The sequence below is a fragment of the Chiloscyllium punctatum genome, chromosome 26, assembly GCF_047496795.1.
Source record: "Chiloscyllium punctatum isolate Juve2018m chromosome 26, sChiPun1.3, whole genome shotgun sequence".
Taxonomy (NCBI): domain Eukaryota; kingdom Metazoa; phylum Chordata; class Chondrichthyes; order Orectolobiformes; family Hemiscylliidae; genus Chiloscyllium; species Chiloscyllium punctatum.
The window spans coordinates 56,349,630-56,368,398 of record NC_092764.1 but is presented as its reverse complement, the minus strand read 5'-3'; the positions used below and the strand labels follow the sequence as shown (position 1 = coordinate 56,368,398).

The 18,769-nt window shown below is 41.5% G+C and overlaps 1 protein-coding gene across 1 annotated transcript in view; it reads right to left on the bottom strand.

The window, feature by feature from the left end:
• Positions 1-18,769, bottom strand: part of nrn1la (neuritin 1-like a) — a 46,786-nt gene that overhangs the window by 16,996 nt on the left and 11,021 nt on the right. Inside the window, exon 2 of the mRNA XM_072547462.1 lies at positions 11,671-11,821. Within this exon, the coding sequence (XP_072403563.1) occupies positions 11,671-11,821 (151 nt within the window). The remainder of the gene's footprint in view (positions 1-11,670; positions 11,822-18,769) is intronic.

Here is an 18,769-nt window from a genome sequence, read left to right as displayed (position 1 = left end):
ATAATCCTAGGATATATCCCATCAGGCCCGGGGGACTTGTCTATCCTCAAGTTGTTCAAAATGTCCAACACATCTTCCTTCCTAACAGGTATCTCTTCTAGCTTATCAGTCTGTTTCACACACTCCTCTTCAACAATACCGTCCCTCTCGTTCGTAAATACTGAAGAGAAGTACTTGTTCAAGACCTCTCCTATCTCTTCCGACTCAATACACAGTCTCCCACCACTGTCCTTGATCGGACCTACCCTCGTTCTCGTCATTCTCAGGTTTCTCACATACGCATAAAATGCCTTGGGGTTATCCTTGATCCTATCCGCCAGGGATTTTTCATGCCCTCTCTTAGCTCTCCTAATCCCTTTCTTCAGGTTCCTTCTGGCTATCCTGTATCCCTCCACTGCTCTGTCTGAACCTTGTTTCCTCAACCTTATGTAAGCCTCCTTCTTCCTCTTTACTAGACATTCAACCTCCCTCGTCAACCAAGGCTCCCTCACACGACCATTTCTTTCCTGCCTGATCGGTACATACATATCAAGGACACGTCGTATCTGCTCCTTGAAAAAGTTCCACATTTCCACCACATCCTTCCCTGACAGCCTATGCTCCCAACGTATGCTCCTCAAATCCTGTCTTACAGCATCGTAATTTCCCTTCCCCCAATTGTAAAAACTTCCTTGTTGTGCGCACCTATCTCTCTCCATAACCAAGGTGAAAGTCACAGAATTGTGGTCACCATCACCAAAATGTTCACCCACTAACAAGCCCACCACTTGTCCCGGTTCATTACCGAGTACCAAATCCAATATGGCCTCCCCTCTGGTTGGACAATCTACATACTGCGTTAGAAAAGCTTCCTGGACACACTGCACAAACACCGCCCCATCCAATCTACTTGATCTAAAGAGCTTCCAATCAATATTTGGGAAGTTGAAGTCGCCCATGACTACGACCCTGTGGCTTCTGCACCTTTCCAAAATCTGTTTCCCAATCTGTTACCCTGACTTAAGAGGAAGCTTTCTCTTAGTACTGCACTGGTGATTTTTGTACACAAGTCATATTTGTGGGTAAGCATAATAGCTGAGGCACAGCTGATATCAAACTACTTTAATGGGTATTGTTGAGTGCAGACAAAAAGGGCTGGTGCCAATGTTTGAGTGACCACCTTTACCAACTCCCTGTGCTTGTGACCATTGATGAAGAAGCAAAATACTACAATGGATCTGAGAGGCAGGGTAACCAACGGACCAGTTGTCAGAAAACTCACAGGATTGGCTAGAAAATCAGTTTTTTACTAGGTCCATTGTAATTTTCCATTGACATCAATTGGACAGAAGGTGAAATCAGCATTAGACCTGTTTTAAGGGCCATTTCTATGATTCCTGGCAGCTGAGGAACAATGCTCAGGAATAATGGTGAAGGAGGGTAATAGTGAGCGACACTTCATGGGGATTGGATTCATTCACTGGCAAGGGAGGCAAGAGGAAGAGTTCAGTCACTGGTGAGGGAACCACTGGATGAGCATTAAAGTTTGGTTAAGAATACCGCAGTTTTATTGATCTGCCTTATCTACAGCTAACAACCTGTAAACTCATTATCTGCACATTTAAATCTCAGAAAAGTAGCTCAGTCACAGCAAACGTCAGTTTAGGGTCCTAGATTTTGCCCTGTGATGTTACATGAGGAGCAACTAGCATTTGCAACTTGTCCAATAGCCAATGTCATGTCATTGTAGCTTACAATTCCCTATTAAAGCACTGCTCAAATTTTAAATAACTCTTTGCATAGGGAAGCCTGGTCACCATGGGAGTCAGGTAACTGACAGTAAAATGCCACAATTTCTATTTCAGTTAAGGATGATATCAAATCAATATAATTTGATAACCCCATAATGTATTTAAATCACAGATCTGGTTAAACGTTTAATTGTGTAAAGAAATTTTTTTTGAAAACCCCCTGCTTTTGTGGGTTTGTGGCTCAGCATGTTCAAACAAACAAATGATTGATCATGTGAAACTGGCGGCAGAAGACAATTCATTTAAAAAAAATTAAGACAATATCTAGCCTGAATGAGCAAATTAGCATGAGAGTGGACCCTGGAATTACATTGATAATGGCTGCTATTACTGTCAAGTGGTTTTAGTCACAGAAATATTTACATATGCAGCCAGCCTAACCCATATTTATTTGTCTTCTATGTCAACATTTTACTGTCTTTGTAAATCTTTTAATTCTGAAACATTTTGGTTATCATGTCACACCACAATCCCGTTATGCCTTAATATTCTCTACTGCGACACCCCTCTATATCCTCTACTGTCATACCTCAATATTCTCTACTGTCATACCTCAATGAGACCCAAAGAAGCAGGAGCAATAGTAGGCTGTTCAACCCATCATATCTACTCCACTGTTCAATGAGATTTATGGCTGATTTGATAATCCTCAACTTTTGTTACTTTTTCCAATCCCTAGATTCCCTTACTGATTAAAAATTGTCTGTTTTGGCCCTGAATAAATTTCATAATCCAGCCTCAGCAGTCCTGCAGTTTTGAATTCCACAGCTTCACAACTCTCTGGAGAAAAAAACAATACTCTTCATCTCTGTGTTAAATTATGAAGTCATGCCCCGGTATTAGACTCTCCCAAAAGAGAAACAACCTCTCTGTATTTAATCTGTAAAGCCCATTAAGCTTATATTTTCAATTAGGTCTCCTCCTATTCTCCCAGGAACCGCAAATTCCTCTGTGCTGTGGCTTTCTGCAGTCTTTCCCCATTTAAATAATGCTCTTCCATTCATCCTGCTTTCTTTGGTCATTGGAGCAAACAACTGACTTATCCTCCAGTCTTTCACATCAATAACCTCCAGTGTGATACATGAATATTCTTCATGTCATGCAGTATTGTCCTCCAGGGTGGCACATCTTTACCCTCCAGCGTGGCATTTAGTTAACCCCTAATATAAAGTGCTTTGACAATCTGTCTATTCCGAGGGTATTTCCATGCATGCCATTTAATGTGGAACAACAACAGTAGAAAACATAAGAGTACAAATTAATCTGAATATACAGCACTAAAGTTATATATATATGGTTTATATAAAGGATGTTTGATAAGGTTCCCCATGATAGACTATTGTACAAAATATGGAGGCATGGGATTGAAGGTGATTTAGCGCTTTGGATCAGAAATTGGTTGGCTGAAGGAAGACAGAGGGTGGTGGTTGGTGGAAATGTTTATCCTGGAGTTCAGTTACTAGTGGTGTACTGCAAGGATCTGTTTTGGGCCACTGCTGTTTAACATTTTTATAAATGACCTGGATGAGGGCATAGAAGGATGGGTTCGTAAATTTGCGGATGACATTAAGGTCAGTAGAGTTGTGGATAGTGCAGAAGAATGTTACAGAGGGACATAGATAAGCTGCAGAATGGGTTGAGAGATGGCAAATGGAGTTTAATGTGGAAAAGTGTGAGGTGATTCACTTTGGACCGAGTATCAGGAATGCAGAATACAAGGCTAATGGTAAAATTCTTGGTAGCATAGGTGAGCAGAGCGAGCCCGGTGTCCGTGTACATAGATCCCTGAAAGTTGCCACCCAGGTTGATAGAGCTGTTAAGAAGTCATACGGTGTGTTAGCTTTTATTAGTAGAGGGATCAAATTTCGGAACCATGAGGTCATGCTGCAGATGTACGAAACTCTGGTGCAGCCATACTTGGAGTATTGCATGCAGTTCTGGTCACCATGTTATAGGAAGGAGTGGAAGCTTTGGAAAGAGTTCAGAGGAGACTTATTAGGTTGTTGCCTGGTATGGAGGGAAGGTCGTATGAGGAAAGGCTGAGGGAATTGAGGCTGTTTTTGTTAGAGAGAAGAAAATTGAGAGGTGATTTAATTGTGATAGATAAGATAATCAGAGGGTTAGATATAGTGGACAGTGAGAGCCTTTTTCCTCAGATGGTGATGGCTAGCATGAGGAGACATTGCTTTAAATTGAGAGATGATAGATATAGGACAGATGTCAGATGTAGTTTCTTTACTCAGAGAGTATTAGGGACGTGGAACACACTGCCTGCAACAGTAGTAGACTCACCAAATTTAAGGGCATTTGTGTGTGGGCTCTGCCCAAACTGTATCAAAGTGTTTACCACGCTTTTCTGCAAAAGAGACTCTGTTCATATTGACAAGGTCCATAAATGTTATGCCAAAATGGTGGTGCACATAATGTTGAATTTTCCTAGTCCTGTGGTGACAGGCTTTGAGGTGGTGGATGGCAGGAGATCCAAGTCAGGTTGGTTCCCTGATGCAACCTCACCACTGGAGAGGTTTCTCCACTGGCCTGGGAAGTGAATTGGTGGACCACTGCATATAAGCAGGCAGGCAATTTACAAACTTCCAGCCCCAGTTAGGACCCAGGTGGTGTCTGATTCCACGAAGGCAGCCTCCCTGCACCAGGAAGGAGACCCAGCGATGCTGGAGGTTCCATTCCACCATGGAAAAGGGGTGAGAAAAGGCCGTGCCCTCAAACTTCTGCTAGAAGGTCATACCTCTCTTAGACTCTGTGAGATTCTCATTTAGAATTAAACATCCAGTAGTGTCTCCATGTTGTTACACTCCTCACCTTTTCCCACCTGCCTCAACAGGCTGAGCCTGCCAATCCTCTGACTGGAGGACACACAATTAAAAGGACACCATGGGAAGTTTGCTCAGTCAGTCTCCCTCCCAAGTGTGGTCTCAAGGGCTCCTACCTGTCCCAATGCTGGGAATCCAGAAGGGTCTGGGAACATTCTGCCTTCATTGTTTGCTTAAAAACACAGAGCAGCTTGAATTATATTTCTTAGAAATGAGAGTTTAATGGGAGATAGTGGAATAAATAGGGAACATCATTAGGAGAATCTGGAACATCAACTCAACATTGGAACTAAGTCAGTTAGAGGTGAATTCAGGGAAAATGTCTTTACATAAAGGTTTGTGGTTGGAAAACGTAGTCCCCAGAACGTCCTCAATTTGAAATGATTAAATCAGAAAAAGATACAGATACAGTACTTACTTCAAAAGTAAGGGCTAGTTAGAAAGGCTAGAAATTTGGAAATTAACAATTAAGTACTTGTACGATTAACAAAATGGACTCATTCTATTTCTATGAGAGAAGCACCAAATGGAAATCAGAAGCTGTCCCATTGGAAAAGTGTGAAAACTTAGTCAAGAACGTAACAGTTTTTAAAATTTATACAGAACTTACACATCTGGAGAAATGACATAGTCTAAAGTCAATGCTTTATAAGACATCTCACAATGCTTTCAGTGATGTGTTGATGAGGCACCAACACAGACATTTGTAGTATTACCAACCAAGGAAAACTCTTGGTAGGGAATTAATGTTAATTATTTCCCTTCTTTCTCTTTCCTCAAAACCACCTTCCAGCCTGCAGTACATGTTTTTCTTGCTGCCTGGATGTAAAACTGATATTGCTGAATGGCTGTGCATTAACGTTTCCACTGATTTTTGTGGATGTATATCACAGAATCACAGAATTGTTGCTGAGCAAAGGAGGACATGCAGCCCGTATTGCCTGCACTAGTTCTGTTACCTAGTGCCAATCTCTGACCTTTTCCCCATATTTCTAAACACCATTACCATCCTAAAAATTATCCAGTGCCCTCTTGAACCTGCCTCCACCAAATTTCCAGACAGTGCATTCAATACCTTAACTACTTGCTGTGGGAAAAAGTTTTTTTTCTCAAATCACGCTTGCTTCTTTTAAATCTATACCATCTTTTTCTTGTTTCTTTCACAAGTGGTAGCAGCTATTCCCCATCTACTCCATCCAGCCTGCTTTTGAAAATCTCTATCAAATTTCCTCTCAGCCTTCTCTCCAAGAGGAACAATTCCAGCTTTTTCAATCTGTGCATATAACTGAAGTTTCTCATTCCTGAAACCATTCTTGTGAATCACTTCTGCACTCTGTCCAATGCATTCACATCTTTCCTATAATGTGGTGCCAACAACTGTACACAATAATCCAGCCAAGGTCTAAAAGTATATTGTAAATCATCTACTTTCTAAACCAGTTGATCCAAATGCCATATCAGCAGCAGCAGCAAAATGAAAACATAACTCTTCCCAATGACCCATTGATCTCATCTTTATGCGCCTCCTGGTTATCAGCCATAGTTGATGGCCCTCTTAACTCTGAGTCAGAAGGTTGTGGGTTCAATAGATTAAATTCCCTACAGTATGGAAACAAGCCATTGAGCCCAACAAGTTCACACTGACCCTCCGAAGAGTAACCCACCCAGACCCATTTCCCTCTGACTAATGCACCTAACACTATGGGCAATTTAGCATGATCAAATCACCTGACCTACACATCTTTGTGACTGTGGGAGGAAACCAGAGCACCCAGAAGAAACCCATACAGACACAGAGAGAATGTGTAAACTCCGCGCACAGTCACTTGAGATGGGAATTGAACCCAGGTCACTGGCGCTGTGAGGCAGCAGTGCTAACCACTGAGACATCGTGCCGCCCACTTGTGCATGACAATTTAGGCGGACAATCCAGTGCAGTAGCATGAGAGTACAGCACTTTTGCAGGCCATGTATTTCAGATGAAATATTAAACCAACACCCTGTTTGCCTTGTTGGATGGGTCTAAAAGATCCCATGGCATTATTATAAAGAAGAATTCAGCATTCATCCCCAGATGCAGAGCCAATATTTAATTCCGTATCAAAATCACAAGAACAGTTAATTTGATTATTGTCACCTTGCTGTTTGTGGGAGCTTTATGTGCACGAATTGTAAAGTATTTTGTAAATTTTGAAGTGACTGTGCTTTAATACTGTTTTGTTGGCTATTAAGCACTTGGAACATTTTATAGTGGTGAAAGGCACTATATAGATGCAACTGTTTCCCTTTCTTATCCTTGGAATGATAGTTCAGCATTTTTTGACAGGCAGCTTTCCATATAAATAAGTTTCTGTGGTTGCTGATGGGCCAGGGAGCATCATGAGTTAGTTTACTCCCACTTGTCTGTTAAACCACCTTTGGAAAAGTGATTTGGAGGTGCTGCTGTTGGACTGGGGTGTATAAAGTTAAAAAATATACAACGCCAGGTTATAGTCCAACAAGTTTATTTGGAAGCACAAGCTTTTGGAGCACTGCTTCTTCATCAAGTGATTGTGGAGAATAAGATCATAAGACACAGAATTTATAGCAAAGGTTTACAGTGTGATGTAACCGAAATTATATATTGAAAAAAGACCTAGATTGTTTCTTAAGTCTGTCATCTTTTAGAATGACCATATTGGTTTCTGTTCTTTCATTGTAAATCTAAGAACATTTTTAAAGTTACATTCTCAAGTGAACTTTTACAATTGGTGCCGTGTCAGCTCAGATAATACATTGAAGGTGTGAAGTTAAAGTTTGTCTGTCTGTGCCGCAATGTTCAGACGGATTCTATTTCTAAAAAAGGGATTTACAGAATCTTACATGGATTCATGCAGTTTTTGAGCAAAATAAAATGTAATTCTGCAAGTATAAATTCACCACACAAACTTATGTGTGTGTGCATGTGGGTGTGTGTGTGGGAGTGTTGGGGGTGTGAGTGTCTGTATATATATGTGTGTGTGAGTGTAAAGGGATATACATCGGTGAGGGGCTGCGTGTGTGGGTATGATTGTGGGGTGTGCATATGTGTGAGTGTATGAGAGACAGCTTGTGTATGAGAGAGGGTGTGTGTGTGTGTGGGAGGGGGTGGGGTGGCGGCGGAAAGAGAGTGTAGTGCAGTGGGGTCACCTGTAGTGTGACAGGAACCCAAGGTCCGAGTTGAGGCCATCCCCATGGGTACCGAACTTGGCTATCAACCTATGCTGGTGGCCACTTTGTGTTGTTGCCTGTCCCGAAGTCTGCCTTGAGGATGGTCACCTGAAGATCTGAAGCCAAACGGCCCAGACCGCTGAAGTGTTCTCCAACTGTTGATTGTTGTGCAGTGTCCTTTCATCCATTGTTGCAGCCTCTACTCAGTCTCGCCAATGTACCATACTTCAGGGCATCCTTGCCTGTGGCGTATGAGATAGACAACGTTGGCCGAGTCACATGAGTACCTGCCACATACATTGTGGGTGATGACCCCACATGTAATGGTGGTATCTGTGTCGACACTCTGACACATCTTGCAGCATCTGCCGTGTCAGGGTTGTATTGTGTTGTCCTGAAAGCCGGGCAGTTTGCTGCGAACAATGATCTGTTTGAGTCTTGGTGGTTGTTTAAAGGCAAGAAGTGGAGGTGTGGGGAAGGTCTTGACAAAGTGCTCATCCTCATCGATAATGTGTTGCAGGTCACGAAGAACATGGCATAGTTCTTCAGCTGTTGGGAAATATTGGACAACGAAGGGTACTTGTCAGTTGCAGCTCGTGTCTGTCTCTGAGGAGATCATTATGGTTTCTCGCTGTGGCATGTTTGAACTAGCAGTCGATAAGTTGAGCATCGTACACCGTTGTTATGAGGGCATCCTTGAATACTTCCAAGTGTCTCCTCACGTTACTCCTCATCTGAACAGATCCTGTGTATGCATAGGGCTTATCCGTAGGGGATAGCTGTTTTAATATGCCTCGCGTGGAAGCTGGAGAAGTGTAGCATTGTGAGGTTATCTGTGGGTTTGCGGTAGAGTGAGGTGCTGAGGTGCCCATCCTTGATGGATATGCATATGTCTAAGAATCAGACAGATACTTAAGAGTAGTCCTTGGTGAGTTTGATGGTGGGATGAAACCCGTTGATATCACTGTGTAGATGTTTCAGTGACTCCTTGCCATGGGTCCTGAGGAAGAAAATGTTGTCAATATACCTGATGTATAGTGTTGGTTGGACATCTACATAGAGAAGACATCTTGTTTGAACCTGTGCATGAAAATGTTGGTATATTGGGGTGCAAATTTTGTCCCCATGGCAGTTTTGTGTGTCTGGATGAAAAATTGGTGTCAGAGGTGAAGACGTTGTGGTCAAGGATAAAGCGGATGAGTTGTAGGACAGTGCTCGGAGATTGGCAGTTGTTGGTGTCAAGTACTGAGGCTGTTGCAATGATGCCATCATTGTGGGGGGATGCTGGTGTAAAGTGCTGATACGTCCATTGTGATGACGAGTGTTCCCAGTTCGACTGGTCCATGGGTGCTGAATTTCTGTAGTGTCGTGACAGAAGCTGGGGGTCCCCTGTACAATGGGTTTCAAAATGCCTTCGACATAGACAGAGAGGTTCTCACACAGGGTCCCAATGCCTGATACGATTGGATGTCTTGCCATGTTGGTTTTGTGTATTGTCGGAAGGCAGTCGGAGTTACCTATACGAGAAATATGTGGGATGAGGGCACATAGGGAACTCTAAAGAACTGGATCCAAAGACCTGATCAATGTGTTTAGTTCACGGGTGTGCCCTTTGGTCAGATTGGCTGGTAATTGCCTGTAGTGTTCCTAGTTATTCAGTTGTTGGTACACTTTCGTGCAGTAAGCTGTTCTATTCTGAATGACAATGGGTCCTCCTTTATCTGCTAGTTTGATGACAATGTTGTGATTGGATTTGAGAGCATGGATAGCATTCAGTTGAGATCGGGTGATGTTTTGTTCTATCTTGTGTGTGCAGGTGATGAATCTGGCATTTATATATTTCCTGACGGTTTGAGCTTACATGTCAAGCCCAAGACAGCGGCCCTCTGGTGGGGTCCAAGTTGACTCCTTCTTTGGTTGCCCCTCTACCAATCCCTGTGATGACTGTTCCAGTTCCTCGGTGAGCTCATTGGGAGAATTCTCAGAGTCTCATTCCTCTGTGTCTGCTGCAAGACCCACAGGGTCCATTTTGGTGGTGGGGCAGAAATTGAGACCCCTGCTAAGAACTTCAATCTTTTCTGGTTAAAGAGTGTGGGGGCCGATATGTTGACAATCGACTTCCCTGTGGTGATAACGTTTTCCATGGTGATGCCAGAGCAGGCTTGGCTACTATAGACAAGCCCACGTACACATAGGATCTGTTCAGGTGAGGAGGAACTTGGAAGTACTCAAGGATACCCTCATGACAACGGGGTACAATGCTCAACTCATCGACTGCCAGTCCCGACATGCCACAGCAGGAAACAGTAACGACCTTCTCAGGAGATGGACACGGGCAGCAGCCAACAGTGTATCCTTCATTGGCCAGTACCTCCCAGGAGCTGAAAAACTATGCTATGTTCATCGCAGCCTGCAACACATTATCATTGAGGATGAGCACCTCGCCAGGATCTTCTCCACATCTCCACTTCTTGCCTTTAAACAAACACCAAACCTCAAACAGATCATTGTTCGCAGCAAACTGCCCAGCTTTCAGGGCAACTTTATACAACCCTGACATGGCAGGCGCTGCAAAAGAGACACCACCCATCATGGACACAGCACCTACTCATGAGACTTGGCCAACATTGTCTATCTCGTACGTTGCAGGCAAAGATGCCCTGAAGCATGGTATATTCGTGAGACCAAGTAGAGCCTCGGCAATGGATGAGTGGACACCGCACAACAATCACAAGCCAGGAGTGTTCCCTCCCAGTCGGGGAACACTTCAGTGGTCCAGCACATTTGGCTTCGACCTTCAGGTGACCATCCTCCAAGGTGGACTTCGGGACAGGCAACAAATCAAAGTGGCCAAGCAGAGGCTGATAGCCAATTTCAGTACCCATGGGGTTGGCCTCAACCGGGACCTTGGGTTTATGTCACACTACAGATGACCCGACTGCACTGCAACACACACACACACACACACACACATACACACACACATACACACACACACTCCAGACCCATACACTCAATGCAGACCCTCTCTCATACATAAGCTTTCTCTCATACATTCACACATACACTCCCACACTCACACACTCATCATCTTACAGATGTATACCCCTTTACACTCACACACATACAAATACAGACACTCACTGGCTCACAGACACTCACACACCACCCTCCCCACACACACCCACATATACGTTTGTGGGGTGAATTTGTACTTGCAGAATTACATTTTATTTTGCTCAAAAACTGCATGAATACATGTAAGACTCTGTAAATCCCTTTTTTAGAAATAGAATCAGTCTGAACATTGGGGCACAGACAGACAAACTTTAACCTCACCCCTTCAATGTATTACCTGAGCTGACACAGCACCTATTGTGAAAGTTCATTTGAGAATGTAACTTTTAAAAAAGTTCTGGAATTTACATATGAAAGAACTGAAACCAACATGGTCATTCTAAAAGATGACTTGGAGGTGCCGGTGTTGAACTGGGGTGGACAAAATTTAAAACCACACAACACCAGGTTATAATCCAACAGGTTTATTTGGAAGCACTATCTTTCAGAGCGCTGCTCCGTCATCTCATATAAAAGATGACAGACTTAACAAACAATGCAGGTCTTTTTCAACATATCATTTCAGTTGTAAACTTTTGCTATAAATTCTGTGTCTTATGGTCTTATTCTCCACAACCACCTGATGAAGAAGAAGCGCCCTGAAAGCTAGTGCTTCCAGTTAAACCTGTTGGACTATAACCTGGTGTTGTGTGATTTTTAACTGTGGAAAAGTGGAATTTTTATGCCTGACCATAAGAACACCAGGAGAACTATCTCCTTGTAGCAAATATCTATAAGCTCACCGGCAAACTGTGTCCAGTTCCTTCACTTCTTCGGCCTCCCCTTCGATATTTTTGGCCAGGCTATCTCCCAACTTCAACAAACATTCAGCAAATCCTTTGTATATGTGATTACATTTCATGCCAGTCGCACCAGCTTCACTGAAGAGAAGAGCTGGAAGTTAAAGTGAAGATCATTACACATATCACAGGGTTAGAATGAGCCTTCAATAATAAACAGTACTTTGAGTACAAACAAGACCTGTATGCATCCGCCACTCTTATTTCTAAGTGATCTTAAACTGTTTTCTTTAAAACGAAACATTTGGTCTAATTTTCTCCCTTATTTACCTCACACTAGTTTAGCTCCTATCCGGTTGAGAAACCCTCCTCAGCAAAGTGATAAGGCTTGAGAAGTTGTAAAATGATCTAGCCTGTGAATGTTTCTTTAAATCACTGTTGTTCTCTGCTGGAACAAATGCCTTCCTTTAGAAGTGTTATTTCAAGATTACTTTTGTTCCAACTGAAAGTTGCATTGGTCGCAAAAGGATTTCTTCATGCTGAGATTGTATAACCAGTGTGAATGCAATAGTCAATATAATACCCCCAGCTAGCAAAGCAGCCATTTGTTTCATGTTATCACACAGGCACAAGCAAGGTTAATATATAATGTTAATTCAAGATGTATACAAGTAGCCTGTGCAGCTGGAAATGAAACATGGGCAGGGGCAGAATTGACCAGAATTAATGTCCTAAGGTACTAGTCATTTGCATTGACTTGAGTCTAGATGCATTCAAATAGTAACACAAGAGCTAACTGAGCTAAAAGCTAAGATGGTACTATGAGCAGTACTAGACATAGCACCTTAGAAACACATAATTTCTGATAAAGTTTGAAGTAGCTTTGCCAGATTGATACTTTGACTCCACCGAATAAATTGCGAGGAGAGATTACACACACGAGGTCTGCATTTCCTGGAATTTATAATGGTAAAGGATAATTTGATTAAAATGTTGGGTGATAGATTGGTTCGAAGGAAATTATTTCTGCTGGTTAGGAAGTCTAGGACTAGGGGGCATTGTATAACAATTGGAATTACTTTGAGGGTGACATCAGAAGAGAAAACATTTCAAGACAGGGTCGTAAAAGTTTGGAAATTTCTTCCATAAATGCTAGATTAATTGTTTATTTTATCTGAGATTGATTGTTTTTGTTCATCAAGTGTATAAAAGGATATGTGATTCACTGGTAGTGTCGCTATCTCTGAGAGAAGTGGTCTGAATTCAGGTCCTACCCATTCCAAAGGTGTGTAATAAAATTTTGTACACGTTATAGGAAATATATCTATAAGGGGGTACATGCTAAAGACAGAGTTAAGTCACAGGATGGCTATAAACTTAAGTAGCAAAACAGGCTTGATGGGCAAAGTGGTCTTCTACTGTTCTTTAGTTCCAACATTTCTAATCCTGAAACAGTTCCCATCAACACAGAGGACAACTTGATGTAAACCTTTCTGAGAGGTTAGCAGCAACAAATTACTGTCACTCTTTTCAAAAGCAAAACTAATCAAATACAAGTCATGGAGTCAACATCATTCTGACTACATCCAAATTGGCCAATAGCTCTTTGCCATTTCAAATTTTAAGTAAGGAAAGAGGAACAGTCCCATTTCTGATGAAGGGCATATGCCCAAAACATTAACTCTCCTGCTTCTCGGAAGATGCCTGACCTGCTCTGCTTTTCCTGCGCCACCCTTTTCAAGTTGAACAGTCCCACTGGCCTGATGTAGCAATTGTCTGTTCATTACAGTACAGAATACTTTAGGGCCAAGCAGTTGCCTTCAGAATGGATGAATATTTGACTGAGCTGGTCTTGATTCATTTTGCTTATCAAAGCCAAAGAGAATCTACAATACCGAGGCATGTAACTTAGCTGGAAAGCTGAAAACTGAAATATAAGATTGCACATTGCCTACTGTGAAAGACAGTTACATAATAAGAGAAGAAAAACCTGCTTTTATGTAGCACCTTCAGATTGTCTCCCTGCGTGCATTATATCCATTTAGGTTTTTTAGAAGTGTTGTAATGTAGGTGACATAGTAACCATTTGCTGCAACAAGCTCTCACATAGAATAGTGAGGCAATGACTGGATAGTTTGCTCTTCTTAATGGTGTTTGATAAGAAATGAATATTGACCAGGACAGAATGGAGGATTCTCCGATTCTACCTATTCCCTTTTAAATATTGCCTTTAAACCCATCTGGGCAGAATAAACACTGGAATGTGGGCTGATGAATGGCTAATGGAATTTCAAATTAGCAAATTAAAGGTACTGCAATTAGAGAGGCAAAGCAGACTGTGGGAATACAAGTAAACTCTCTCGAGGTAACCAACAAGAGAAACCTCAGGCAGTTTACTAAAATCAACAGTACAGTGAGTGTCAGCAATAGGGAAAGTCAACCAGTTTGTGAAATATCTAAGGATAAAGGACAAATCTCCAGAGATGCTGTTAAATATATACAAGGCATAGGTATGATCACACCTGCAGTAATGTGTACAGTTCTGCTCACCAATCTACAGCAAGGATGTCCAGACATTAGATGCAACACAGAAAAGTACACCTTGGAACATTTGAGCCATAAGGTGATGTTGAGAAGGCAAGCACAGAAGAACAGACAATTGAGCTGTTATAATTTGTTGGAGAAACCCACAAACTCTAGAAGTAGGGGACATGGTTTAAGCTTAGAATTGAAAAGGGAGATAGCTTAAAAGTTTTGTTCAGAGAGTGTTGAATAATTGTGAAATGGACAGACCAAGGTTAAAAGAAATTCAAGCTAATTAATTAGGTATTTAAGGGAGTGAATGATTGACTATTGCAAGTGCAGTCTTTCCAGTCTTATATATTCCTATATTTCCTTATTCACTCATTCTGCTGGTATGATTTCAGTCATCAATACTACTTTAGGAACAAAAATATATCTTGCAGGATCTTCTGCGCAATTTATATCAGACTGAAATGAACTTTTGCTCTCTGTTAACGCCGCTGGCTGTTGGGCTATGTCACTCGGCATAGTCCCATAAGCAAGAGACAAGTGTTCTGCTCTTTAAACCCTGAGTTCACATACAGCAGAATATTCACATCTGATCATCGTGAAATGATTACCTCCTCCAATCTCCACCCACCTCCCACTTCCTCAATCCATCACCCAGAGAATAATGGGCTGCAGTAAACAATGAAAGATAAAGGTTTTGACATGTGGTCAGCATGGACCAGTTTTTGGTCAGCATGGAGCCAAAGGGCCTGTCTCCATGTTATAGAGCTCTATGATTCTATGATTTTATGTGCTATTGGGCATGGAGAAAAGATACAATAAATTGTAATTAAGAGATGGTCTGATAATGCATAATGAAGCAGGTTAAAATTACACTTTAATATGTGTGAATTGTTTCCTTCCAAATGAAAGACAGTTGTGAGTTTGGATCTTCAGGTCTTTAATAATTTATGTAACATGTACATGCACTTTACTGAAATTGAACTATACAGGAGGCCATGACTTAGCAGCAAATAATGCAGTCCCCTTGTCTAAACTAATTCTGCTATGCCCTTTAATCAACTTGCTCCCGGCTGTTGCATTTGTTTGAGAGGTCACTTTGTAAAAGAACACAGATATTCTGAAGCTCTTACTCTGCTATCTGATCTCACACTAAATGTAATTTAGCTAATTGTGTGATTGAAAATAAACAGTGACCATATGCACATTGTCACTACAAAGTTTCATTTTTGTTGTATTGATCAATGCACAGGAAAGCAATGCTGTGTTTTAGATAAACCAAGTAATAGCATTAGAAAATAGAAAAAAAAACAAAGTGTATACTGAGAATTGGTCATTAGCTCACCAAGCCCACATCCTTAAAATTACTTATTATAAACTGTCCAAATTTAATAATTGCCAATTATTAAATAATGCACACTTTAATGGGGATCTGCTGGAATATAATTTAAACATTGTGTTTTAATCAAAAGATGTGCATAAAATATTGTACTCCATCAAATTAAAGCATTTCAAAATCAATATTCAACAAAACAATGATCAAAAACATTCCTTCAATTACAATAAAACATACAGTATAATGGTGCAATTTATCATAGGATGGGCTGGAAATGATGAATAAGTCAAGTAAGAGCGGTGAATCGCTCTAAAATATAGGCACAAACACCAAAATAATGTGGAGAGGGTGATCATGAAAAGGTTCTAATGAAGAGTCACCAGACTTGAAATGTCAACTCTCCTTTCTCCCCATAGATGCTGCCAGACCTGCTGAGTTTCACCAGCAATTTGTGTTTTTTTTAATTCTCTTGTGGAGTGTGGGCATCACCAGCTTGCCAGCATTTATTACCCATCTTTAGTTGCCCTAGAGAAGGTGGTGATGGACTGTCTTCTTAAGCAGCTGCAGTCCATGTGCTGTAGGTAGACTCAGAATGCCCTTATTGAGGGAATTCCAGCAATATGACCCAGTGACAGTGAAGGAACAGCAATATATTTCCAAGTCAGGATGGTGGTATTCCCATGACATTGCTGCCATTGTCCTTCTAGATGGAAGGGTTTGTGGGTTTGGAAGGTGCTATCTGAGGATCTTTGGTGAATTTCTTCAGTGCATCTTGTAGATAGCAGCAGTGTGTACTGAATATCAGTGGTGGAGTGAGTGGATGCTTGTGGATATAGTGCCAATCAAGTAGGCTGCTTTATCCTGGATGGTGTCAAGCTTCTTGAGTGTTCTTGGAAATGTACCCACCCATGCAAGTGAGGAGTATTCTGCCACACTCCAGACTTGTACCTTGTAGATAGTGGACAAACTTTGGGAGTCAGGAAGTCAGTTACTCGTCGTAGTATTCCTAGTCTCTGACCTGCACTTGTTGCCACTATATTTACATGGGAGGTCTAGTTGATTTTCTGGTCAATTGTAACCCCCAGATTGTTGATAGTGGGTGATTCAGTGACAGTAACACAATTGAATGTCCCCAGTAGTTGGATTGCCTGTTATTGGAGATGGTCATTGCTTGGCATTTGTGTGTTGCAAATGTTACTTGCCATTTGTCAGCCAAAGCTTGGGTATTGTCCAAACCTTGTTCATGCTCTGTGTCAGTATCTGAGGAATCATGAATGGTGCTGAACATTGTGGAATCATCGGTCAACATCCCTGACCTTATGTTGGAAAGAAGGTCAATGATGAAGCAGCTGAAGATGGATGGGCCTATCACACTGCCCTGAACAATTCATGCAGAGATGTTCTGAAGCTGAGATGACTGACCTCTAACAACCACGGCTATGTGTGCCAAGTGTGACTCCACTCACTGAAGAGTTTGCTCCCTGACTCTCATTGTATCCAGTTTTGCTAGGACTCCTTGATGCCACTTTGTATCTTGAAAGGATTACCTGCCATCCTGCCAAAAATATTTTGTATACTCAATGCTGCCTTATTCTCCACCTCTAAATTCTGGAATTCCTCTTGCTGTTTTCCCCAAACTCAAATCTATATTTATGGTTGCATGTTTGAGCTAGCAACAGGACATTAGCAACATTTCCCTTAATTTAACTATCTAATCTTTTTGCAATCTCCACTAACAAGTATTAGAGAATAAATCCTGGTTCTGGATTCTTGGTCACTTATACAAGATTGGTCATGATCCAGAAAGGTTTGTTATCAGATGGTGTTTACACATGAGGAGCTGAGAGAAATCCATGGATGCACATTTGGAGGGGTTCTATCACCCGTTTCTTGTCAGAAACCTTTACTGAAGGATGTGGTTCACAAAAAGGTGCAAGATGACAACATCACTGATGATCTGGTATACATCCACATTGGTAATGTGCCTTGGATTAGTCTTCAGTCTAATTGTCCTTCAGTCATAATTTTCAAATGGATCAATTGAACCTGCATGGTAATTACTAAGATGTGGATTACCACAATGGGACTGGTGAACCCAAAAGTTCCAAGAGGGAATCCTGAGGTTCTCCAAACTAATTAGATTTCCAACACTCTGCAGCCATGCACCATAAGTAGAATACTTACAGAATTCTACATTACGTAGTTTTCCTGCAATTTCTTTCTTAATCTCAGAATATGATTTCTGTACTTCTATCCTTACATATACAATAAGCCATTTTTCAATGATAACACTGCTTTCATCTGGTGCCATCTTTTTGGAGTGACAGTGAAGGACACTCTATGCTTTGAGACCTTTGCATAGATTAGTTTTGAATTTCATTGCCCTGAACAGCCAATGGCATTCTGTTTTCTTTTCTGGGTGGAAAGAGGATTAAAATCAATTCTGAGAGTCAAGGTCAATTTTGTAATGACAACCTCTGTTGACAATGATACACTGTGACATGCTGTGTCAATGATGCTAACATATTGTATGTTTCCAAGCAATGTCTAAGAATTTGCAGCAATGTATCAGTGACAATATGCACTTTTAGCTTATTATTTACTCTCCTAATCTCCCCAACCACCAAGTTAACCAACAAGATGATCAGTTTTGAAGAAAATATGCATATAGGTTTACTAATCATTTGTCAGCCCTTTATTTAACCATGAGGGTCATCAGCACCCAATAAATTTCCACATAATAATAACCTTGTGTGATTGTTCCCCACACCCAGCTCACTAGCTATTGGAAACCAAGGTGAATGACAATATCCCACTGCTTTTCAGCAGAGTGTAGGCCATGAGTCATGTCTTCATATCTTCTGAATATATGCCTGAGCTCCCTTCCAGGTAAGGCTATGGCCCATTAAGGTACTAGGAAGTTGTTTTTCTTTTAAAGCTATTTAAAATAACAAATAAGCTCATTTCCCACCTGGAGGATATTGGGCTAATCATCAAATTAGGCTCTCAGCTCTCTTTGAATGCTGCTCTTGCATCATCCACTAGGGGGTGCATATGACCATTCAGAACCAAAATGACTATTTTTTCTTCTCCCTTTTCTACTAACACAGCTCAGGTAGGGTGTCATCAGCACAAACCCGGTGCCTCTCACTGCTCTGCGGTATGCCAGTGTCACTGAATGCAGTAAATTCAGAAAGATCAGCTCTTAGCAATCTCTCAGATTCCACTTTGTAT